The 27,273-nt window shown below is 40.1% G+C and overlaps 1 protein-coding gene across 1 annotated transcript in view; it reads right to left on the reverse strand.

Annotated features, from left to right (window-relative positions):
• GREB1L (GREB1 like retinoic acid receptor coactivator) overlaps window positions 1-27,273 on the reverse strand; it is a 123,416-nt gene that overhangs the window by 91,732 nt on the left and 4,411 nt on the right. Inside the window, exons 4-6 of the mRNA XM_060243913.1 lie at window positions 17,089-17,265; window positions 11,268-11,444; window positions 2,822-2,944 (exon numbers count right to left, since the gene is read on the reverse strand). Coding sequence (XP_060099896.1) covers window positions 2,822-2,944; window positions 11,268-11,444; window positions 17,089-17,265 — 477 coding nt within the window. The remainder of the gene's footprint in view (window positions 1-2,821; window positions 2,945-11,267; window positions 11,445-17,088; window positions 17,266-27,273) is intronic.

The following is a 27,273-nucleotide window of genomic DNA, read 5'->3' on the forward strand; positions in this document are numbered from 1 at the left end:
TTGATATCCTAACATTTTCAAATTTTTGTAACCTAACAATGAACTTTTCCTTGCAAACAAGGCAAACTGGATTTCACTAGAGACATTAATCTGAGAAAAGCAAACATGGGCATGATCATTCAACCTACACTAGCCCGAGTGAAACCAGCCAGCAAAGAGGAAAAAAACAAAAAGCAAAGGAAAAGGATATTATTAAAAAGATCTGCAAACCCGATAAGACACTGGAGAATTTTTAAAAACAAACTTTAAGAACAAGCAGAGGGCTATGGAAAAGGGATGTATTTGTCAACAGGAATAATCACTGGCAACTGCGCATGAGAACGTCATCACCTTTGCCAAAACACAGAGCTATAAAACATCCAAGCTAAAAGGAAATATGCTACATTTACTTGTCTAGAAAATACACACATTCTCTCTCTCTCTCTCTCCTTTCACCCTCCTTCAGAACTGGCATATGTGAGTCAATACACAAGGGCAGTAATCTTAGTATTTTAGTAAACTGGATTGAGTCATGTTACCTTCCCATGCTAAACAGAAAATGGCAAAATTCTACCCCAGAGTTCTAACAACTACAGTAATTTGATGGCTTCTATTTTTCATGTACTAATATCTACAGAGAACACAAGGAGGGGGAAGAAGAAGAGAGATTAAAGAATTACACTGGAATTAGAGCGAATCCAGAAAAAGTTATGTTCAAGGCAACAGTCCTGTCCTGTGCATACTAAAAGCCACAAAATGAGTCATCAACAAATCTAAGATACTATGTAACAATTTTAGAACAAGAAGGTATTTTCAAGGAGACAATGTTTAGGTAGGGTTGCCAACTCTGGAAAACGGGCTGGAAAATGCCTGGAGATTTTGAAGAGGGAGCTGGGAGAGGGTAGAGTTTGGGAAGGGAAAAGATCTCATCATGGTACAATGCCATAGAGTCCACCCTTTAAAGCAGCCAGTTCTTGAGAGGTACTGATCCTTGGAGATCAGTTGTAAAAGTGGGAGATCTCCAGACTCCACCTGGAGGCTAGCCAGCCCTGGGAGGGACTGTGATTCAAAGGTCAAGAACAAAAAAGCCAGAAGACTGTCACAATCACACTTCACAAAACCACAACTTCAAACTATCTCATAACAATACAAGAAAGTCTTTGTGTGTCACCTTATACAATTTATTACTTATAACCATCATATATTACAATCATGAATGCTCACATTTTCATGTACAATGCTCATATTTTCATGTACACCAAATCATTGCTATATATGCCATATATAGATTGAAAACCTCCTTAATAATAATTAGAGTCCAAAGTCGTCTGAATAATAGTCCAAAGGAACCAGTTGGGAATTATTTTTGGCTAACATAGAGGACGCACTTGTTTTGAACCTAGGGTTAACCTATTTTTTAAAGATTCAATTATATGGGTTTTTGGATGACCTGTTCCTTATTTTTAAGTCTGGTGAAAAACTGGCACGATTTGGAGAATGGATGAATACCCTGCATTCAAAATTAAAATTTTCTATCCAGAGCAACAAAGAATCCTTAACATTTTTGAATACTACTGCATGCAGGAATGTGGACAACACTCTTTGGGTGCATACACATAGGAAACCTACAGACTGTAATTCCCAGGCCTTTTTTTGAGCAGGAACGCAGTTCCAGCTGGCTTGGCATCAGTGGGTGTGACCTAATAAGCAAATGAGTTCCTGCTGGACTTTTTCTTTTAAAAAAAAGGCCCTGGTAATTTCTATTTGAACTTCTGATCATTCCAACCATCTCACCTTAGACAAAATTTACATATTCATAGAAATCCCACAAAATTAGAACATTTCCAGGACCACAGTAAGGCAATGGTCAATGAGTTTAGAAGTAAGGGGTACCCAGAGAGAGTAATTACCAAAGCATTAAATAGGGCTATCAATGTACATAGACAGGAGCTTTTCAGGGATAAAGGCAGAAGGAAGGAAAAAAGGATCAATTGGGGTTTGGACTATACACCATTGTCTAATGTCATTAGAAGGATTTTGCACATTCAGGAAGGACAAGCATTTTCCCAAAGTCTTGAACCAAGTGAGCTGTGCCAGTTTGAATTGGAATGCATTAATCAGGACCTTGTTTTAAAAAATTATTGGATCTCAAAAGGAAATATTATGATACACATTCCTGAAGAAGGGCTTTGTTTTTGCCTGAAACATGTGGACAATCCGGAAGTCGTGTGGATAATGTTGGACAGATGTTGGACATTGATGATTATGATGATGGACTAATGAATGCATAGTTGAATACAAGAATATTTATTCCTTTTGGGGAGATTACATCTGTAATACTTAGATCCTATCAGGACCACTGCCACTGGGATATGTTGTAACATTGTTTGACCTATATTTTCTATGAATATAGTAATATTTACTATGAATATAGTTTTCACTTTTTACATTGTGTAGTGTCTTAGAACACAGTTTCTTCTATATTGTGACTAGCCCCTTATTGTCTGCCCACAGTTCCCACCCCTATGCAGCAACTGAACCAACTAATATTCCTTTCCTCTATTTTGAAATGCATCCCCAGTAGGGTTTCTGCAGCTTGCCATAAAAACTTTAAAGATATTTTAGCTGTTCTAACAGCTGAATAGAGAATAGCAAAGCAAAAAATTGATAACCATTATGACAATGAGGACGAAGCCTATCGTCATAGGCTACCATACCCCATCATCTGCCACCCCAGACCACCACTTCGCCTTATCCCATTATATACCTTGCCATGAGGCTTAAGCTGCAGCATAGTCACTACTTTCCTCAGCTCTAGGACACAAGCACTTTCAGTTCCTACCTGTCTGAGTGAACCCTGTCTTGTATCCATTGGCTGCTCCACTCTCAGGGGTCGTGGATGGCGATGCTGAAGGATTAGGTTTAGCAGAATGGCTAACAGCAGAGGATTGTCTGCTTCTACATTCTGCAAGTGAAGTAGCTACAGTACATATTAAGGTAGCCAGAGTTACAAAGACACAATTCAGAACAATAGACTTTAAACACATAAACAATAAAAAGGACAATGCAGCATATTTGTGGGGGAAATTATACAGCAAGTAACAGAGTTCAGTCAAAAGTAATATACTTTGAATTTTGTCATCTAAAATTTTATTTTCCTTTATATTTAGTGCAGCAAGTATGATACCACATTTTGATAGGACATCAAGGAAAGAAGAGCTTAATAGAAAATGGATTTAATACCAAATACCACTAACAGTACCATTCTACAATCCTTTGCACAAAGGCAAAAAGTGAGTAGGATTAAAAGTAAGGATCCCTGCAAGACTCCAGTATCAATGAGTATTACTCAGGTGCACCAAAATAGCCAGGATATTATATCATTGAAACAACACTGGGCAGTGCATAGATGCTGTAATAATGCACAAGCTTTTGCAACAAATCACATACAGGAAGGTAATGTGGGTGGCAATGCTAAATACAATCCCATCCATTTGAATAGGATTCAATTTTGCATCCTTGCAATACTTCAGCTATATCATACGAGCCACTCCAAAAAGTGAGTTTTATGAGCCAAGTCCTATAACTACACATACTGTTAAAGAATATTATGCTACTTGATAGTGCCTGTTCAAGAGCTGGTGTAATGAAAACCTTTTGTAAGCAGCCATAAAATGTGGGGAGGAGTACTTTCAGATGGCCACAATTAATCCCAAATTGCTGGTTCCCTCTAATCTAATGTCACACCATATATATGGAAGACATAAAGCAAGATGGACAGGCTGAAAGAAATCTCTTTGTAAATTTTAGCATCAGCATTCAAACACACTCATCAGCAATTGCTTCTCTGCCTCATGCAATATAAGCAGGGGTGCAGCCAGAAAAATTTTGGGTGGTGGGCTGTTGGGACATCCTACTGAGCAGGGGGGTGGAGAAAGAGAAATAAGAGAGCTGTCAACGGAACAGCTCCTCCAGCCACAGAAAGCAGAAGAAGAAGAGAACTTGGCTTCAAGTAGATGAGGAAGCCAGTATATGAGGACTTTGACTCACGTAGACAAGGAAGCCAGTAGATGAGGAAGAGGACTGCTCCCCCTTTTAAACATGGAAGAGGACTCTGCTCTCCCTTTTAAGAGAGAGCCAGTTTGGTGTAGTGGTTAAGTGTGCGGACTATTATAATAATAATAATAATAATAATCTGGGAGAACCGGGTTTGATTCCCCACTCCTCCACTTGCACCTGCTGGAATGGCCTTGGGTCAGCCATAGCTCTGGCAGAAGTTGTCCTTGAAAGGGCAGCTGCTGTGAGAGCCCTCTCCAGCCCCACCCACCTCACAGGGTGTTTGTTGTGGGGGAGGAAGGTAAAGGAGTTTGTTAGCCGCTCTGAGACTCTTCGGAGTGGAGGGTGGGATATAAATCCAATATCTTCTTCTTCTTCTTCTTAAATGCCACTCAAGCTACGAACCTGTCCACAGCAGAGGAAGAGGACTCCGCTTGGTACTGGTGGCCTCACTGTGCCTGTGCCCATGTGATCTGCAGTCATGTGACCTGGGCTGACTCAGCTGGTGCAGGCATAGTGAGGCCACCATTGCCAAGCTGAGTCCACTTCCTCTGCTGTGGGTAGGCATTTAAAAGGGGGAATCCTCTTCTGTGTTTAAAAGCAGGAGTCAAGTCCTTTTACACATCATACCAATCAGATGTGACTCTCAGCAGCAAGACTTGTGGAGTGTGGCTGTTGAGTGAGGGGATTATGGACCCATTGTAGCTACGGGCCCAGATGGAAGTGTAATCAAAGATTCACTACAACTTGATCTTCCTCAGTGGCTGCATTCAGATATCATGTGGAAGGGTTGTGGCTAGAGATTAGAGGACTGAGGCGGAAAAGAAACAGGGGAGGAAGGGAACCATTTTGTTCCCTGAGGCATTGTTTTCAATTTTTCCAATACAATTATCGGAAAAGTTGTAGGACCACTTAAAAGAAATTTCTATGAAATGCTTTCTCTTTTAGAATGAGTTAAATCAGGAGTGTCAAACTCATTTGTCATGAGGGTCCGATTTGACATAAATGAGACTTTGTCAGATCAGGCTATGTGTGTCATAAAATGTAATGCCAGGTAGCAGAAATATAAACTTTATAAAGAAAACAGAAAAACATGAAAGATTTTTTTAAAACTTAAAATAAAATATGCTTAAAAGATTAGCACTCTTGCAACATTTTGTTGTTTCTGATAACTGACACCTCTTGCTTTTAATTATTGCATCAGAATCTGGAAACAATGTCTGTGCTATAGCAATCTTGAATATGCTGTTCTGGTGTGCGTCTGTAAGTTGCAAACCTACTTTTGATTTATTGACCTTGATTACAGAAATCTCATGCTCAACGCTTTCAACCTAAGATTCAGGGAAAAACATGAAATGGCTGGGTATTGCGAGCGCTTGTACATAAGCTTTTTCATGTGCTGGTCAGCCAATGGAGAATATAGAGACTTTGTGCTGTAGCTCCTCTGTGCTTGAGCAAGCCTGACAAAGCAAGCTGTGACAGAGAAGGACGCAACAGAGGGGGAAGGAAGCAGATGACAGTGAGTTGCTCACAGGCCTGACAGGACCCCTCCGGAGGCCTGATCTGGCCCTCGGGCCTCATGTTTGACACCCCTAGGTTAAATGGTTTGACAAAAGGATTTTCATACTAAAGATATATAAATCTAGGAAAACTCAGAAATTTTGGGAAGTACTGCGAAAAAAACTTCACATACAAAACTGACTTATTCAAAATGCACAGCATGAAAAAGTCTGAGGATTTTCTCAATTTTCTAATGAAAACTCGGTAATTTGGGAGAACACTGGGAAAAAAATCCATACTCAGGGTTTTTTTAGCAGGAACACAGAGGAACACAGTTCTGGTTGGCTTGGCTAGGGCTCAGCTCAAAAAACGGTCTCTGGCAGAGGGAAGGCACTAGGCAGCCATGCGCTCCCAGACTGTGTGCTCCATCCTTTCTGCCACCTCTAGCCTCCAACAGGCTTGCGAAGAGAGCGCTAAATGCGGAGCCGCCCATGAATGTCCCCTCCCTGGAGAAGCTGGCCTGCAGCTGCCTGCTCCATCATACATGGTTCTCTCTCTCCTGCTGTGTTGGGGGGGGCAAGTTCCTTCTGGGGGTTTTCTACAAAAAAAAAAGCCCTGTTCATACTGTAGACATATACAGTATTTAAAAAAAAATTGTTTTAGTGTCAGTAGCTATAGTTAAACAATTAATATGCTATAATATGTTTACTGATAATAAATTATTAAAGAATGATTTTCAGTGTTTAAAAGTTTAACGTAAGATTGAAACATGCTGGCAGTCCTACCTATTGTGACTCTATTTGAAAGTCTGAAAAAGTTTCTGGTCAAATAGTATTCTTTCTTTTGTTTATTACAAAATTGGCAAAAATTAAAGATACATGTGCTATGGTGGCATAGGTTTCAACAATTTGCAACTCCTCAGGTAGTGGGTATACTCTCAATTTTTCATAGAAAATGAAGATATGTATACTTTTAAATTCCATGACTATGCCAAATAATACAATTTTATATGGAGCCTAAATTATAATTGATGATTTCCATGTTGTTCAATCAATGACATGTTTAATTCTTAAGTAATTATTGTATTTGTTTCCATTTTTCTTCTAATCTTCCGTTCTTTTTTGGAGGGATGGGGGAGATGGAAAAACTTCATTCTTTTCTCATCGACTCAAAATTTCTACACATTTTATATCTCTAGCTAGAGCTCAGTGGACGAAAATCTCCTTGGCATGCAGATGGTCCCAGCTTTAAATCTCTATCTCTAGTTTTAAAAGGATCAGGTATTAGATTATGTGAAAAGCTGCTAAAAGACCCCAGAGAGGTGCTGCCAATCTGAGCAGACAAGACCAATGGTCTGTTTATGTATACTGCAGTTTCATGTGCATTCATATCAAAAAAACAACTCTTATTTAAAGAATATTTTTTTAGTGTAGACATAAAGTATGCAATCAACATGGGTCAGAACACTGACCAAAAAAAGGCAATGTATAATAAATCACAACATAATTTGATACAGAGAAACAAGGGGAAAAAGAAAGAAGATAAGTAACCAAATAAGAATCATAATACTGATACATTCCCTAAAGATAAGCCTAATTCTTACATATATTTGTAATTTCATTGTTTATATAATCATCTTCTTTAAAACAGTAAAATCTTAAGGTTATTTGGTATTCTGTAAATCTGAGAGTTGTACTCAATCAAAAGTAATAAAGGAAATCAAGATGCAGCAAAAATGCCTGGATCTGACCAAAAATGTTTTACTGAGGGACAAGTCCACCATGCATGAACCATGGCATCAATTTTTTGCCAACTGGTATTGCATGTAGATACTTATACCAGTATGTGTTCTGACAAACTAAACTGGTTTGAAAACTTCTTGTTAAAATATTATCAAAGGTGCAGGCCCTTCTATGGAACTACATTCTTGTGTCTAAATTAATATTGTGAGGTTTAAAACAAGAATGTATCTCTTAATCCGTAAAGGACAGTTTTGGTCCACCTATGCCAAATTTTGAATACAGCAATATATTTAGATAATTCACCGAACAGAATACTTTTCAGTTGAAACTTTTCTACATTGTACCAGTGCACATTGGCTTTATTTAAACTGTGAAATGATTCATTACAAACGACTGATACCAGGAGCCCAAAACCTTCTTTTCTATTTTTTTTAAAAACTATTTTTATTAAAAACTAGGAGTATTCAGATGTCAAATATATAGTATTAGAGAAAGATTCCCATTGTTCAAGAATGTAAACAAGCATAAGAAAAGGGGTGGTTTGCAAAAGAAAATTACTTTTATGAAGACTAGCTCTGCCAAACTATGAAAAATATAGTCTGTACTATCCTCTAAGGTAGGGGTGTCAATTCATCTGTTAGGAGGGCCAGATCTGACACAAATGGGACTTTGTGGTGCTTGGGGCATGTGTGTCATAAAATAGATTATCCATTAAGGTCTCTGTGCCCAGATAGATAGGGCCCAGAGATCTTAATAGAAAATCCATTCAATTGCAACCTTGTCGGTGCTGCAATGTGTTTCAATGGAGTGGAAATCGGTTTCACTTTCAATGTTCCTACAGCCACCTGAAGCTCATGCTTCCTGAAGTTGTTTCCTTGCAAATAAAGGGCTGATGCTTTGAGCAGTTTATCTCTGCTTAATGGACTTGACCTAGTGAGTACTCATACCTGGAACCCAAAGCCAAGGGGGAATATTACACTGGAGAGCCATTGCCAATCTGACTAGACCCCTGGGGGAGAGGGGAGAAGCTTGCAATGTCATTTCCCAGGCTCAGAGCATTTTATCTTTTTAGTTTCTGCTGTGATCCTTGTGCCTTTTCATGATGTTTTATTTTAAAAATTGCATTGCCAAATCCCACTATTCTCCCACCTTTCCATCTTAAATAAGAGTTTAAGCATGTTTGTATTTTAAGTTGAAAAAAATCTTTAATTGCATTTGATAATGTTTATATTTCTGCCACCACACATTGCATTCTCCATTTTGCTTCCTTCTGCAGTTGGCAAGACAAGTCAGAAAGAGTAGGGAACTTTGTCAGCCTCAGAGCTCAAAGGGTGAGGACAGGAGGGGGAGGGAGAGAAAAGAGCCATATAGGCCCGATTAGAGCCCTGGGTGGGCTGGTTCTGGCCCGCAGGCCAGACATTTGACACCCCTGCTCTAAGGTCTCCCATTTTCTTTTCATGAGAGAAAAGTGGTTGATTTTATCAAAACCTTAAAATTTGGTGTAATATGTATACCTAGATATTTCCAGGGTTTAGATATTCAATTTAAATTAAGATATTTTCAATACTTCTGTTCTTTTCCTAATTCAGTATAATAGATATCAGATAAACCTAAATTTACTTAACATCCTGAAACCTTACTGAAGTCATTAATCTCTTTCTGAATTAGTCTGAAAAAGTTTTAAGGTTCAGATGTGAAGGCAACATTATCTGCGTACCAACTGGTTTGTTATTCACAGTCATTAACAAAGCCCTTTTAAAATCTATATTTATTAAATTTAGTGTAAAATGAATAACTGGATATATAGGGAGGAATACAACTGTCCTCCAAATAGTGCCTTCCTCCAACCTAAGGAGCCTTCCTTCCAACAAGTGGCTTCTCAGCCAACAAATGAACCAACCAAGTTGGGGGGAAGCATCAATCCTGAGCTTTAATGTGGAGCATAAATATTTTAATAAATAAGCTTTGCTAAATGGAGTGGTACGATAGGGGTAGAATCTACACCAATCTATATGGGACTAGAGTCAAAGCTATTTAAACTTCTGCAGTGGAAATTATCAAGCAATGAAGGCTTAACTCCAGATGTATGAAGGCAGGCATGTGGATCTCCCATAATTAGTTTGTGTGAAGGATCAGAGTGTCTAAGGGCTCAACTAGATATTACAGCATCCATGGGTCCAACTTGTGGATACTGCTGACATTCAGAGCTGAATTTGTGTCATTTAAAATGCTGTGAGAGCCGGATGCTGATTTAGACTAGACCATAACTGGACCAAGGCCTTTTCAGCATTTGAAAAGGTACCGGGGAGGGAGAAGATGACAAAAATACCTCATTGTGCAGTGCTGTGGTACTGGTCATGATCAACCCTTGTAGCAGTTGATAGTGATTAAACTCTGTTTTACAAGCTAGATTTATGGGGAGAAAACTAATTGCGGTAAATCTGCTTGCTTGCAGTTGCATGTTATGACTTCCTTGAGTTTGTTCATCTAAGCCCCACTTACTTACAGTTATTTAACATCTAACAAATTCATTCATTCATTCATCCATTCATTCATTATTTATTTATTTACTCATTCACTCTGCTGCCACAACAACTTTTCAGTGAAATGTGTGAGGAAAGAAGCAGTGGAGGATGGTAAGCAGTGGGGTGCCGCAGGGCTCAGTACTGGGTCCCATGCTCTTTAACTTGTTCATAAATGATTTGGAGTTGGGAGTGAGCAGTGAAGAGGCCAAGTTTGCAGATGACGCTAAATTGTTCAGGGTGGTGAGAACCAGAGAGGATTGTGAGGCACTTCAAAGGGATCTGTTGAGGCTTGGTGAGTGGGCATCAACGTGGCAGATAAGGTTCAATGTGGCCAAGTGAAAGTAATGCACATTGGGGTCATGAATCCCAGCTACAAATACAAGTTGACGGGGTGTGAACTGGCAGAGACTGACCAAGAGAAAGATCTTGGAGTCGTGGTAGATAACTCACTGAAAATGTCAAGACAATGTGCGATTGCAATAAAAAAGGCCAACGCCATGCTGGGAATTATTAGGAAGGGAATTGAAAACAAATCAGCCAGTATCATAATGCCCCTGTAGAAATCGATGGTGCGGTCTCATTTGGAATACTGTGTGCAATTCTGGTCACCACATCTCAAAAAGGATATTATAGCATTGGAAAAAGTCCAGAAAAGGGCAACTAGAATGATTAAAGGGTTGGAACACTTTCCCTATGAAGAAAGGTTAAAACACTTGGGGCTCTTTAGCTTGCGGAAACATCGACTGCATGATAAAGGTTTACAAGATAATGCATGGGATGGAGAAAGTAGAGAAAGAAGTACTTTTCTCCCTTTCTCACAATACAAGAACTCGTGGGCATTCAATGAAATTGCTGAGCAGTCAGGTTAAAATGGATAAAAGGAAGTACTTCTTCACCCAAAGGGTGATGAACATGTGGAATTCACTGCCACAGGAGGTGGTGGTGGCTATAAGCATAGACAGCTTCAATAGGGGGTTAGATAAAAATATAATTTTTTTGGCCACTGTGTGACACAGAGTGTTGGACTGAATGGGTCATTGGCCTGATCCAACATGGCTTCTCTTATGTTCTCATGTAGGCATCTCAAATGGCAAAAGCCCTCAAGGTCTCATCGCACATGATTTATGCATAGACCTAAAAATACACAAGGGACAAATACATGTTTGCAAATATGTACACCATACGGGGATACCTGTCACAGAGCTGGGATTAGCCACAAGTCTTCTGATGAATGTAAAGAATGCTTTTGTGGTGAATGATATACACCTTGAACTCACAAACAAAGATAGTCAAACTGAGACTCTTGTATACAGATACCATTACAGAGAATCCTCATTTAAAAATAAATTAAATAATCAAAATTTGGATAAATTCTTTTAAGGCCTATCTTAATTTTAGCTTAAGAAGTTGTATTTAATGCTCCCTAATAGTCAGGCATAGGTCTACCAAACAAAGCATTTATTACCTTTCCAGCATATGAGAGGTCCCTTTGACAGCACACCTTGGGTGCTTCTTACTAGGTAGTACTTTAAGTGCTTCTGCTTCTTTGGCTGAGTGGTAAGCTTCAGGTTAATGTGGTTGGAAAATTCAGTGAAATATCGAAATCCTTTTTCTCCACAGCCTATACAGTTTCCAGAAAAACCTGTGAGGGGAAAATAATTACATTCCATTTGTCAAAGCATGCTGCAAAGCAGGCTGTTTTATTGTTCCTGGCTAACTTGTGTTTTTTAAACTGGATTCACCAGTTAACCACTTAACAGCTACTGAACCATGTATTTATTAATATGCCTCTCAATTGCACACAGTTAGGAGGAAGATTGGAACAAGCCAGGGATGTCTATCACCAGGGCTTTTTTCCTGGGGGAATGAGATGGGAACAGAGTTCCAGACCCCACCCCCTTTGTGAAAATAAAATTCTAAAAAAATGTTTAAAAGTTCATAAGGGACACCCTGCGTGTTTCTTCTTCATTTTCCTCTTGAAGTTTCAGCACTTCTTTTTTCAGAAAAAAAGCCCTGTCTATCACATCATTCCTCAGAATGGTCATGGTTCTACTGGTCCTTATATCTTTTACAATTCAGGGGTGTCAAACATGCAGTTAGGGGGCTGAATCAGGCCCCCAGAGGGCTCCTATCAGGCCCCCAAGCAACTGGCTGTCATCCGCTTTCTTCTCCCTATATCTTTCTTCCTTCTGCATAACAGCTTGCTTTGCAAGACTTGCTCAATTGCACAGAAGCTACAAAGCAAAACCTCTATTTCCTCCATTGGCTGAGACTCCTCCCTTGAAGAAGAGGGGGGAGGAATAGCTTGCTTTGCTAGGCTCTCTCAGTTGCACAGCAGAGCTACTGAGCCAAACCTCTCTTCCTTCTCTTGGCTCCTCCTCCCAACCCCCAGCCCCCTGGGGAAGGAAGGAAAGAATCAGAGCTTCCTTTGCCCAGTTCCCTGGATCCCATGGGAAAACATCTTTAAAACCAATGAGTGCTAACGTTATAAGCATGTTTTAAGTTTTTTTAAAAATATATTTGTGTTTGTCTGGGTTCTTTATAAAATTTGTATCTCTGCTACTGAATCTTAAATAGGTACACATATGGCCCAGCCCAACTCGACATGGCCAAGCCCAACAAGGTCTCATATATATCAGATCCAGCCCTGTTTTACATCAACATCTCAATAGTGGAAGCAAACCATCAAATACCAAAAAGAATTAGTTCTGAACAGTTCTATTAAGATTCTCAACCTTTTCACAAACCCATCTTCCTTTGTCAGGGTTAAAACTGATGTTCTGCTTTATTCCTGGAACCAAACACTATTCTGTGTACCGATGAAACTGTCTTAGTTTGTATCACATTTTCAGGGTGTTTTTTTTTGGGGGGGGGGGGAGATATTTAAACTAGTCATACAGGATGAAAGAGAGGAGGGAATAAATATCCTGCCTGGCCTACAGAACTCATTGATGTAAGAAGTAATCTATGCTGTTACAGCAGACTTTTGCCCCCTTGAGCGGGGGAGGGGGGCATTCTGCTAGGACATAAATAAGCAAATATTTGAAGCAAAGCACTTAGTCCCATTCAAACAGAGGTTGAAAGCTCATCACCCTAAAGAGTACTGTAATCTCTTCCAAACATAAAAGACTTTAGAGGACAGGTCAGCAGGTCAAACTAGTTTTGCAAGGTGGCCTAAATTACATTGTTGATTGGGCTTCACTAGTTATAGTCAGGGCTATATATTATCCTTGATCAACTGTAGATTTCCTGCTGATTTCAAAGAGAGTTTTGCAGAAGGCAAATGACAGTGAGTGAGGCGTAACAAAAGGCATCTCCTCAACATATTTTTAGTGACTATAAAACATGATTAGGCAATTTCTTCGCCATCAGCAGCTACACTGAAAATGCCTTGTGAGTTGTAGCATCCTAGTTTACTTAGTTATTTTAGATACCTGTAGTCAACATTCACTTTTAGTTACACAACAGAGGTCAATTCTATACAATAGCTGATGAAGTCATTCTACAGCTTTCTTATATTTTTACACACTGAGGCATGAAAAGGTAATCTTGAAATGTGATGAATCATAGCCGATAAATAATCTGTAACACTAAAAATTGAGATTCCTGTTTCATAGGGATTTTTGCCATCAGTGCTAATTTCAAACCGATAGGACTAGAAAATGCAGAAAAAGCTTCTGAATTTTTTTAATACTGCACAGGTCAGAAGACAATGGTATTATGTATTTAAATAGTTACAACCTATCTAAAACTGAATGTTTTTATGCAAAGATATTTGAATATCATAGGCACACAAAGCACCCTTGCTGATTTGTTTGGTACACATATAGTCCAAGTCTGAAAACAGGACTCTCTCCTTCAAAACTTGGAACATGAAGTCTGCCTCTTAAGAACAACTAGACTCTAGCACAAAGCAAACCAAGGCTCATAAAGGATGGAAATGCTACACTGTGGAAATACCAAACTACCATCAAACAAACTGATGCATGGATTTGCAGTGATAGTTAGGAATGCAATTCTGAAAATGAGACTAGCCACATTTGTTGAACTTGCCCTTTTACATGAACTTAACTGAAAACATGAACAGAAAGCAAGCTTCATGTAATAGCTTTCTTTCCTATTCTGGAGCTGTGGGATCTTTTCTCAACTATTCAAACAAGTATTCATGTAATTTCCTTAGTAGTCTGCCTTTTAAAAAGGAGTGCCATCTGATAATGGGAGAAAATGGGCATGCTATTAGAGAAGAAACTCAGGACACGTTCTCATATTACATGTGAAGCACAACTGCTGCCTGTATCTTGCTGAGAAAAAAAATCAAATGTAGAAATAATGTCTCCACATTGATGGCACATCCTCATATGAATGTTGCCTCATATTCTGCAGGCAGAGCCATTCAGGTCTCCTCAAGTGGTAATGCCCTCAGGCCTAGCCAGAGAGGCTTGGGTGTTGACAGGAACTGAAGAAGAAAGCTGGAACTGGAGAGGCAAGGAGCTGGAATAGTAGAACAGATTTGCATCTAATGGACCCTTAATCCAAGCAAGCATTCCCTCTCAACCAAAACTTAAATAGGTTGAGACAACAGCAAAGGTCCACCTGCTCTGGAAGCAATACCTGGGCCTCATCTTGCCAGACTTTGCAAAGAATTACATCCACCATGATCCGGTCCAGGAGAGGAGTATGGGCAGCCAGCCTGGCACTGCATCTTTGCTTGGCTATTTCAGTATCAGAGCTCTGCCTTCACTGCTCCTGCCACATAGAGGCAGATTCCGGTAGGCTTAATTGAGTTTTGGACTGATGCTTAGTTGCCCCAGGACCCAAGGAACAGAGGGAAATTCTGGTAGAGGAACTCCCACTGCTGGGTCCCCAGCGGCATGGCAGGTGGGTGGGAGTAGGCCATGTAGGTGGCTGCTTAGGGTGCTGCATGGCCTACGGGGCACCGCTAGGTGCCCCCTACCCACATGCCAGCTGGTCCACACTGCCTCTTTCCCCCACCCAAGCCTCAGGCAGATGAAAGAGATGGCTCAGCCTCGCTCCTGGGCTGCCTATCCTACAAGGGGAGGCCGCCGGAGAGTGAAGATGAGGCCCCACACACCCTTCTTCCCTCACAGAGGAAAGAGATGGCGGTGCAACCCCTCCCCCCTTTTAAAGACCCCCCAATGGGAGGTACAGTTGGGGTATTGGCCTGGGGTGGTAAAAACCCTAGCACCGCCCCTACCCAGGGGCAAATTCTGGAGAAGATGGGACAGATGCATCTGTCCTGCCTTCCAGAGTTTCCTGCTGTCTTCCAAGTCATACCTCAGTCTCCTCCTCCACTGAGAGTCAGCTCAGTAGGGGTTATGACACATCCCTAGGAACCTTGCTGCAGTCAAGGTGCTCAGGCACAAGTACACAGGTGCAGGATTGCCAATAGGTACAGTAAGGTACAGAATTCAAGGGGCTGTGGTTGTGTTAGGGCTCCAGGAACTGGGCCAAGAATAGCTATTGGATATAAGCCGCATGGCAGGAAGAGGAAAAGGAAGAAGAAGAAGAGGGAGGGAAAGAGGAAAGATTGGATTTCTACCCCCACCCTTCACTCAGAGTGGCTTACAACCTCTTTCCCTTCCTCTCCCCACAACAGACACCCTCACAGGGGTGAGGTAAGTGGGACTGAGATAGCATCATATATGTGTCCTTTGGAACACAAGGAGGGCCAACACTGGTGTGGGGGGACTTAAAGGGTATGGGAGCTGTGCTAACTTTCAGCAACCCTGTACTACATGAACTGGCCACATTGTTTTATCTGGGGGATACATGGCTGTAAAACAAGCAGTCATGTTTGCTACATGAAGTCTGGAATTGCCCCCAGTAGTTAAATTGTTGTTGTGTCAGGCACAGCTCACAAAAACACACTAGATTATCATTCTTAAATTCTATATTAACAACTAACAATAAACAGAATAGTCAGAAAATTGCATGAAGTCACTATGTCCTGGATCCTTTATATTTTACCAGAGTAGAGCAGAAGGCTGGCTTTGTAGTAATATTTATAAGACCAGCACCATAGGAGTAGGAGTAAATACAGGGATCCTTGCTATCCAGTCATGTAACCTTCCAAGCAGACAGAGTCATTTGAAATGCTGCTCCCCTACCACTAAGAGAACCTACAACCTATCATATATACATGTATACACACACACACATACATGCGTACATATACATATATACATACATACAGAATCTACCATACTGAACTCAAAGCACTAATATAGCTATATTAGTATTGTCTGCTCTGACTGCTGAAGAGTCTCAAGCAGAGAAAACCTGTTTTCACATATGCTACCCAATATCCTTTAGAGACTGCAACTTTGTGCAACCAAAGCATTTGATCTGATGGCAAGCTGCAGAGTTTTCAAAAATATCTGTGATTATTGAGAAAAATCTTTTGTAACACATAGGAAACAGGCAGATTCCATACTCTTTGCACCACCATAATAGCTTAATTTAGGAAATCAGAAGCTGGATGCTTTGAGTCTAGAAGAAAAATGACTCATGCTCCAACAGCATACCAACTTTGTAATGTAAATTACTAGATCTCATCTCTTCAGACTCCATACCATGACAAGAGAATTCTTTGTTGCATTCCAGCAGCCATCCTTCTTCAGTTTTAGCACAGCCCTTCTCTTGTTTTGCTGCATCCTACAAACCAACTACCTGTCTCTGCTATTAACCTGGGACAGGTTCTCCGTCTTCTGCTGCAAACTGACTCTACTAGAGTGATGTGGCTGATAATCCTGTTGATTTAAGCCTACAGAGAGAACCAACCAAGATTTGACTCCTTTAGGGGCTTCTATTTATCCAAGACTGACAGCCTCTAGTGAACAAGATATGTGTCTCTCCAACCCCAAGCAAAAAGCCTATGGATAACCAGGGGTGGGAAACAGTGGCTCTCCAGATTTTTTTTTTGCCTACAACTCCCATCAGCCCCAGCCAGCATGGCCAATGGCTGGGGCTGATGGGAGTTGTAGGCACTGGAGAGCCACTGTTCCGCACCCCTGGGATAGACCAACAGTTGGCAAATGAGAAGGCAGGGTATTTTGATAGCAAGAAACTACCTATTTAAAATTTTTGGAAGTACCTATATGGGATAACTTCGACACGAATTCTAGCTTTATAGAAAAGAGTTTGTAAAATGAATTTCAATACGCTGTAGTAAGAAATCCATACTTGAGTTTGGCCTTGGAAAATATTAACCCAATCCCTGGACATTACAAATTATCATGGCATAAAGAATAATATAAACCATTTACCTAAAAGTGCATTTTTCCCATGGTCATCTGGCAAAAACCTCTTGTCAACAGCACAGACAAGAATGTGCTCCGGAAGATTTGGAGATTTGGCTCCTACCAAAAGGAATCCTGGTGGGATATCAATCTGTTCCATACATAGGGATATTAACCTCAAATCCTTGCCTGCTTGACAAAAACCTGAGAGGAAAAGATATTTAATGAAATACATATTAATGATTTCCTTTGTTTGTTTGTTCAGTCCACTTGCTCAGAACTAAAAAGGACTACAATGCAAAACAACAATATAAGGCATATAATGATCAAACAAATGCCTGCCCCCATCCAACATTCAATCCTCTGAAGTTTGCAGACAAAGAGGACCAGATAAATTAGTAGTACATAGAGTGAGTGTAGGGCCCATAAGAAAAAACTGAGGGTGGAGGAAGAGCAGGGGCCAGACAAAAAAAAAAGAGAGGGAAAGGAATTTTCCCACATATCCCTTTCTTAAGTCCACTAAGGAGAGCCATACAGAAACAGCCCTCCATAAATGTCTCAGTTCCTGAATAAGAGGTTGCCATCAGATGATCATATGAATCAGCAAGTCCCAAACTTTTTGGCACCAGGGACCGGTTTCATGGAGGACAATTTCTCCACCGACTCGGGGGGGGGGCAGCGGCACTTGGTTTTTGCTGCCCCAGGCTACCCCCTACCAGCGCCCACATCCCTGCTCCCCATATGGGTCTTTAAATGGGGGGGGGAGACTGGGGCTGCTTCTGTCTCCCTCCCTGCTAGGCAGCAAGGTGGCAGAAACAGTCAATCTGCCTCTCCTTCCATTTAAAGACCCTCACCGATCAGCTAATTGGCAGGGGTCTTTAAATGAGGGGTAGGTGAAGGTCACTGCCATGCTGTCCCTTCTGCCTGCCCAGGACCTGCCTCCCCAGGCCACACCACCTATTTTGTCTGCCCAGGTCTCTTTTGTCTGTCTGGGTTCCGGGTGGATGAAAGAGGCAGTGCAGTGTCTTGGAGGAGAACACACGCGCCATCCTACTGCTCTCAGCTTTCTGGAAGCCGAGAGAACCATGTCTGTGCGGCTCGGTTGCTAATAGGCTAAAGACCAGTATCGGTCATCAGTCCATGGGTTGGGGACCCTGATCTAAATGTATTTCACTGAAAATAATTAAATACAGATAGATGGCAATTTACATGCACTATGTTATTTGAATAAGCATGTGACTTACTACCAGTTCATTAACCACAAACTGAAACATGCATGGAAGTCTGCTTCTGCACTTGGTCTGGCAATTCACATTTCATTCTTTCTAGTGAAACAGAAAGAAGTCTGAGAGAACCCTCTACTCCACCTTACCTGGGGAACCAAAACACCCATGCCCACTATGGAGAAGGCCAGAAGAAATATCCAGGAATGGAGAATTCATACCATCAGCTTGCAAAGAGACGCCTGATAGCCTCAGACCATATCTGCTGTTTATTTATTTGTTTTGTCTTATAATTTAAAATGCTGAAGAACAGCTTTGAATGTGGTAACAGAAAGGCAGAATGTAAGTGGACTGCATAATTCAACTGAAACATATCCTAACTGAACAGAGGTGGAGCTGTGGTTTGCTTGCGGTAAGGGAACTGGGTTTGTGTGTCCTCTCCGTGTGACCCTTTAAACTGTGATTGGGAAAGATACTATGGAAAGGAAGTTATCCTGAGAGGATATATATCCTCCATTAAACCTTGCCCCTTTAGGCCTGAGGCTACAGGGAAGAATGATTGCTTTGCTCCACTGACTCCCACCCCAGCTACGTGCTGAAACCTGCGTGCTACTTCTGGCTGCTGCCAACATGCTGATACAGCATGGCGTGAATATGCCTACAGAATTCTTACCTTCCATTGATCTTTTTTTAAAAAATTGGGAAGAACAAGTGGTCTTTTCTACTGCAAAAGAATTCATTCTGACCCGTGTCCACACACACAGGAAATCCACTTTCTGAGTCATAAGCATAAATGTGTATTCGATAGTTTAAAAAAAAAATTAAAATCCTTATGGCCACTGGAAGAATACCCACAGATTTTTTATGAACTCAGAATACGCTCCTGAGGATTTAAATAAATACAATCTGGTTTCAATCATATACTGGAAAATGCTCATTAATTTGGAAGACTGAACTTTGGTCTACAGCCCTCCTTTTGGGGTGTAGCCCTTCCCTTTCCACCCATGTAGCCAGTTTGTGCCTCTGTGGATTTGAGCCCATTTGCAGAATAAGAAAGTCACTAAAAAAACTCACTAAATAAATAAATATTTATTTATTTATTAGAAAGGCAAACCAGATACACACAGTTAAAAAAATAAAAGAAATCAAGATCAGGCTGGAAAGAAGGGGGTTAAGGAATACATTTCTTGTCCCTTTAAGACCTCGCCTGGTCCACAGAAACTTTGGGGAAATTGCTAGAATTCTGTTTCTTTCCTGCCCCATCCCCTGGTTTAATTCTTTTTTTTTAAAAAAAAACTGGTGATTTTCAATATCACTAAAATGTTTTTACTAAAGACAACAACATAAATTTTTAACTTTTCCCCCCAAAGACGCCTCATGAGAGAACAAGATTATTACTGAAAATAAACAGGTTCACAATCACATACAGAGTCATTTTTGCCACTGTTATAACACTGAAAAACAATCTCAGTGTTCTGTGTTTCCTCTCCTGTTTGCTGGAACCAACCATTCGAGCAATCATAAGCAATGGCATTGCTCCTGTGGAACACAAGAGCATTGCTATGGCCAGAGGCACTCAGAGATAACCGATAAGAGAAGCAAATACCACAAGATAAGCAGACAGCATGGGGGTCCTATTGTCAGCATTATTCCATGGAAGGGGGAAGAGGACTAAAAAGAAGAGGCTTTAAAAAGAAGACTACTAACTCTTGCAAGTTCAAAACTTTATTTCAGCAATATTAATGAAGCAATCAAAATCAAAACAGAGAAATTTCATATATGCTGTTTGAACAACGTCTCCTTAAAAGGCTGTCCGTAGGACTTTTATATCAGCACAAAAACTGAGAGCTAAGATCCACCAAACAAAAGAACTTCAGTAAATACATTAAGCTGCCATAAACTCAGGGCTTTTTTGTAGAAAAAGGCCAGCAGGAACTCATTGGCATATTACGCCACACACCCTGACATCACCATTGTTCCATGCGGGGCTTTTTTGTAGAAAAAGGCCAGCAGGAGCTCATTTGCACATTAGGCCACACCTCTGCTGCCAAGCCAGCCAGAACTACATTCCTGTGCGTTCCTGTTCAAAAAAAGCCCTGTGCATGTGCACAGCATTTAATCACTCCATTGAACATGGAAGCCAGATAGTGGGGAGCAAATGGATTTCCTACCTACATGAATACACCAAGGTACTTTATACTGAGTCAAACCCTTGGTCCATTGACGTTGGTTTTGCCCACCATTTCCTACAGTTAGATAATTACCTACTATCACAGGGGTGGCCAACAGTAGCTCTCCAGATGTTTTTTGCCTACAACTCCCATCAGCCTCAGCCAGCATGGCTGATGGCTGGGGCTGATGGGAGCTGTAAGCAAAAAACATCTGGAGAGCTACTGTTGGTCACCCCTGTACTATCAGATCATTTTAGCATCTAAAAATATGGGATATCCTAAAACTATGCAGTCAATAGAATCTCTTCAATCTGAACCGCAGGTACATGGTAATGGAAAGTGCCACTGAGTCACAGCTGATTTAAGGTAACCCCATGTGTTTTTCAAGGCAAGAAACTATCAGAAATGCTTCGCCATTGCCTGCCTCTGTGTCATGACCCTGGTATTCCTTGGAGGTCTCTCATCCAAATACTTCCCAGCAGGACTTTTTTTTTTAGACAGAGTCAAGCGGGGACTCATTTGCATATTAGGCCACACACCCCTGATGTCACTATTGTTTTGCACAGGACTTTTCTGTAGGAAAAGCCCAGAGGGGACTAATTTGCATATTAGGCCACACCCCGTGATGCCAGGCCAAACAGAACTGCGTTCCTGTGCAGTCCTGCTCAAAAAAAGCCCCACTTACACTGAATCAGAACAAGTCAGCATTGCCTGCTCAGGCTGCATTCAGATGGGCAATTTGGCCTGACATTCCCAGAATTCAAATGTGCGCTCACACAGTCCACATCTGAGACCCAAGCCTGAAGCACACCTAAAAAAAAAAAGCCACTGGGTACTTCCAAGTGGCAAACTGCTCAAGTGCCTTCATGGCACATTTCCAGACCATCTGAATGGCTAGAGGGCATGCCATGCAAGCACCTTCCATGTGCACAAGTGGTGTGACCACTCCTCTGCGGCGTGTGCAGCCTGTGCCTCTCTCAGTAGCCAAGAACAATGTAAGCCACATTGCATCTGCCTCGGGGAAAAAGGTGGGGTGTAAATGAAAACCTTTCTGAAAGGCTACCGTGACCATGCATTCTTTACCAGCAGCATCTCAAATAATATTGAAGTGTAACACATTCAAAATGTGTACTATTTTAACTGGAAACTTTGCATCTTTAAATGTTCTTATTCATTTCCCCTCCTCCTTGTGTTATATTCTTTTTAAATTGCTTGCTATCTCTGAGCAGGCCACTACTAACATATCATCATCCTAATCATGATCAAGAATAATAATGGGAAATTCATCTTCTGGTCAGTGGGACCTTTTACCTTTATCAAAGGATCTCCATCACATCATACTCAATTGAGAAGCTGGTAAGGTAGAAGTACTGCAGTCTGAACTCTCTGCTCACGACCTGAGTTCAATCCCGGCATAAATAGGGTGCTTGCACAGGGGACCTTTACCTTTTTTAAGGGGGAAGTAGTGTTTTTAATTTTTATTATTGTATTAGATTCTTTTTAAAATATTCTTTTACCCACCCTGGGCCCTAAGACAGCCGGTTTGGTGTAGTGGTTAAGTGCACAGACTCTTATCTGGGAAAACCGGGTTTGATTCCCCACTCCTCCACCTGCAGCTGCTGGAATGGCCTTAGGTCAGCCAAAGCTCTTGTAGGAGCTGTCCTTGAAAGGGGCAGCTGCTGTAAGAGTTCTCTCAGCCCTACCTACCTCACAGGGTGTCTGTTGTGGGGGGAGGAAGACAAAGGAGATTGTGACTGCTCTGAGATTCTGAGATTCAGAGTTTAGGGCAGGATATAAATCCAGTATCTTCTTCTTCCTCTAAGATGAATGGGAAAAGGTGGGAACATAAATATTTCAAACAAACAAATAAGGTAAAAATAAGCCCAAGTAAGGGAATTTAGAACAGACCAAAATTCTGTGGGTACTGTTAAATTGCTGCATTACGTTGTAATAATAATATAATAATAATAATAAAATTTTATTTATACCCCGCCCTCCCCACCGAGGTAGGCTCAGGGCGGCTTACAGAGTGTGGCAAAAGCCATGTTAAATAATAAAACAATTATACATTCAGTACCATTTAAAATTACCATTAAATTTACATAATATAAAAATCTAAAATCAATCTAAAATAATCTTATCTTATTGCTAACTCAATTGTTGATGTTAGGGATGGCATGGTGTTCATTTCAGGTTTCATCTTGGAAGGCTAGCCGGAAGAGGGCGGTTTTGCACGCCCTACGGAATTGGCTAATGTCCCGTAGGGCCCGCACCTCTTCCGCACCTCTTGTGACATCTTTAGATATATTCCTTACATGGAACATTTTAGAGTAAGGGATAGGATCTGGAAAAAGAAGAAGAAAACAAAAAACAAATCCAAAAAGTGTTCAAATGAAATGTGCCAACATGAAATGTGCCATTTCTGTTAAAGAGGAAAAGACCTCCCAAACAGAAATATTTATATAATATCTTAACTTTGCAATGATTTACAATCTTTCTATTTGTTTGTTTTTACTTATCTGCAGCTGAAGCTTAAACCTGGCCTTTGGACTCATCTTAAACTTATAAAATATTAAAGTTACATAATTTAATTTAGATGCTTAAGAGTTAAATACTGGACTATTCTCTTACTGAGCAGCTTGTGTGTATGTTGTTTTAGCAGCTATTAAGGACTGGTGTTTTTAAAAAAAACAAAAACAAAACAGAGACAATGTTTTTTTTTTCAAGAATTCCCAGTTTGTTTGCACTTCCACTATTGTCTTGATTTACCATTTCAGACCAGAGATTCCTATGTCAGCTCAAAGCAGGAGATAATTAGGGCATGCAAATCTACTTCTCTGAAGTACAAATTTTCCCCCAAAGAAATGCAGATAGTGCTTCAGAGGCCATTCATTAGCCTTCGTTTCCCAAGCTTTCAGTCCTACAAATCATTATTTGGAGTTTAACAGCCTGCTGTTTTCCAAAATTAAATCAACATATTCCATAGTTTAACAAGATAATCTTATATTTTTATAGACACAGTAGTTGTTTCTATTAGCAGATAGCTCAAAAAAAATTAAGGTTGTATTAACCCCAGCCTTTTTATGAAGTTTTAACTTTCTACTGATAAACTAGCTAGACAATGTATAGTGAACATCAGTATATTGAACATCTTTGTCTAACACAGACTCGTTAATAGTCCCAGTCCAGAAAAAAAAATTAGGGGCACTTTAATAAAATTTTATTCCAGCATAAGCTTTCATGCTAAATTGTCTAAATTGTCACTATTCCTGTCTATTTTTGCTGTGGCAAACAAATATGGCTACTGAAATTCAGTGGAAGTTAGTTATGTTTAATTCCCATGGTTAAGTTCCATTAACTTAAATTCCATTGGTTTCATTTGGACTATGGAACTACCTTTCTTAAGACTGGAATTTCAGAGTAAAAAGTTGGTTACTATCTTTGGACAATTTTAGTATATTCAAACCTATGCATAAACTCTCTAAACATGATACATTATTGTTGCCGTTAACATGTTTTTATCTTGTTTCATAAATGGGTTCAAGACATACAGAAATCCCACCACAATCACACAGTAATCACTGATTTTTCATTTTTTTCTATTAATATATTATCTTTGGATCCACTAGAACTAGTGAACCACTTCTTTAACAGTAATACACTCAGCCGCAGATCACATCTTTGGAAAAAAATATAATGGTTTTCTTCTCAAGAGTTTGCTGGGCAGTGAATTTTTAGAGATCTGTATAAATCTGCACAATAAATTGACAGATGCTAAGCAACATTCTTACAGCAGCCACAAATTAATTTGGAAAGGTCTAGACTTTAAAAAAGACACAAACCAACCTGGTGACTTTATCCTAAGTGGATAAATGATAAAGGCAACCACAGATTAACAATCAGATAGCTACTGAAAGCCATTCCTTTCTTCTTAAAAAAGGTCAGGTTCTAAAGCCTTAATCCTATGCACATTTATCTGAGAATAAAGTGGGACTTGCTGACTTCTGAGTAAACATGCACATCCACTCTTACTCCACAGAGTACATTTGCTTTCCCAGTCATCTCCCATTTTAAAACAGCACAAAAATAATGGATCAGCTAAAAAGAAAAAAATGTTGGGCAACACAGCTGTGAAAACAGAAACAAAAGTACTGATGCCAGGTAGAGCAAAGATTTCAATCCCTTCTTTGTTTAACAGTCACAATTAACATCTCCTCCATGGGGTACAGACCTGTCATTGTGCTGCCTTAAGATAAGGAATTTGCATAAGAAGTTGCCTACAAAGATTTACATAAGAATTGCAGTTCACAGTCACTTCCAATTGTAACTTCACAGAAGCTGATTGGGTATTAAATACCTGCCAAACTAATTGCCTCTGATATTAACCTCTGCACTCACAAAGTGCAGAAAAATAGGATATTTAACAATCATGGGTTTACCATGGTCTATGTTTTTGATTGACTCACATCCCGGGCACTTATATTAGTAACACTGAATGACTAAGTTGGCAGCCACAAGAGCTCTTGAGTAACTGAACCAAAGTGTGTGGGTGATATATATAAGAAAACTACCCACACCAAGTTGCACCTTTGCTGTGAACAAAGAACTGCTCACTTAGCTCTTGTAGTTTCACATATAATTGTATCGTATTGCTAAGATGATGCAATAAAACTCCCCCTTTTATAGCCATCCACTTAAAGTGCATTGCAATTTTACTATGGTACTTTGTCTGCAATAGCAAGCTATTTAAATCCAAAAGTAATATTGAAGTACATAACATTATCTCAGAGAGCTTTGGGGGAGCAGCCTGCATATGAGCAAAGAGGGAATACTCTGCAGGTGGAGGCATATATTTAGAATGATCTTTAATGCAGTTTTATGTATGTTGTTTTAATGTTTATTGTTTTATCATATTGACTTTATATTGTTTCTGACACTGAGTCGAGATGCTTGCGAGGAAAGTAGATACACATAAGACAAATATATAAAATTAAAATATTTAACTGATTTGTGTATGTTGTTTTAATGTTTATTGTTTTATCATATTGACTTTATATTGTTTCTGACACTGAGTCGAGATGCTTGCGAGGAAAGTAGATACACATAAGACAAATATATAAAATTAAAATATTTAACTGATTTGTATATATCTTTAGGTGTATACTTGAAACACATAGAAAGAGAGCTTTTCTCAACTGCCAACAAAACTGGTGTATTTAACAGGGAAAAGCAGGCAAGTAAAATCAGGAGGAAGAAGGCATTGAACAATAAGAAACATAAAAGGCCTCATCACTACTGCTCCAAAGGTCCACCAGCAAAATTATAACTTTTAAAATATCTGTGTTTAGTACTAGTATCACCACTTATTATTTGAACATTTGTAACATATATGTAATAAACAATGCAGGAAACTCACAAACACCTCCAAAATTCACAGGATCTTCTGACAGCAATGAAGATCCTGTGAATTTAGGGGGAGGTGTTTGTGAGTTTCCTTCATTGTGCAGGTGGGTGGACTAGATGATCCTGGAGGTCCCTTCCAATTCTATGATTCTATGATTTCAGTAGTATGAATCCTTCACATCTGTTCCAGTAGCAGAGGTGCTGTGCTCTAATGGAGAAGGAACTTTTCTCAAAAGCAAAACACAAATGTCTTGCATTGTCAGGGAAGACTGGAGATAGGTGTCTCTTTTGGTGTAATGGAATTGCAGCTTCTGACTCAAGTGTTACACACAAATTCAGAATCACCATTTCTTGTCAAAACAAACTATAGATTCTATATTTCTAGATCCAACATGATAGATTCTATGACTCTCTTCTGCTGGACTATGATAACTTGTCAGAAGGAAAATAACTGGATACATGTACCATCAATTAGCCACAATAAGTAAATGGAACCTGGCGTGAATTACCTCTGTCTCAAGAAATTGTCTTCCTAAACATACCTAATAATATACTGCCTAGCAGGGGTGGAATTCTAGCAGGAGCTCCTTTGCATAATATGCCACACACTCCTGATGTAGCCAATTCCTAAGAGTTTACAAGGCTCTTTTTTGTAAGCTCTTGGAGGATTGGCCACATCAGGGGTGTGTGGCCTAATATGCAAAGGAGTTCCTGCTAGAATTCCACCCATGCTGCCTAATCAGTTTTGCATCATCTCACTCTCAATTATTTACCAGGTGATTTATTTTAAGGTTTTAAGGCTTGAAGAGTAAATTTTCTGACTAATTCCTCTCCCCACATCTTACTGGAATTTTTTGTTGCTTTTTTTTTCAACAAGGCAAGCCAGTCTGCAATCCAAGCAAGTTTCTAAAGCAGGGGTCCCCAATCTTTTTTAGCCTGCAGACAGATTTGGAATTCTAACATGGCACCATAGCAGGCACAGCAACAAAACAGCTGTCACAAAATGGCTGCCACAGGAGGCAGAGCCAGCCACAAAATGATTGCCACAGCAAGTTCAGAAACAGAGCGCAGATCTCTTTGTGCTGTGGTGGTAGCTGTTATCAAAGCAGCATTTTAAACAATCTGCACAGCCAATCAAATCTCCAATAGTCAATAAAAAGCCTTGCTGGGCAAGCTCTACCAGTCCCTGCTCACCTCCTAAAAACACTTGGCAGGCACCAGAAAAGGTATTGGCAGGTACCACAACACCCACTGGCACCATGCCTGAGGCCCCTGTTCTAAAGCAAGACAAAAAGGACTGTGAGTCTCTTTGTAAAATGATATAATTATTATCAATAATAAACTGATGAATTATTTCCTTCATGACCACTCTCTAAAAATATTATCATGGAATCAGATAATGCAATAATATTCAT

The sequence above is a fragment of the Heteronotia binoei genome, chromosome 7 (assembly GCF_032191835.1).
Source record: "Heteronotia binoei isolate CCM8104 ecotype False Entrance Well chromosome 7, APGP_CSIRO_Hbin_v1, whole genome shotgun sequence".
Lineage (NCBI taxonomy): Eukaryota > Metazoa > Chordata > Lepidosauria > Squamata > Gekkonidae > Heteronotia > Heteronotia binoei.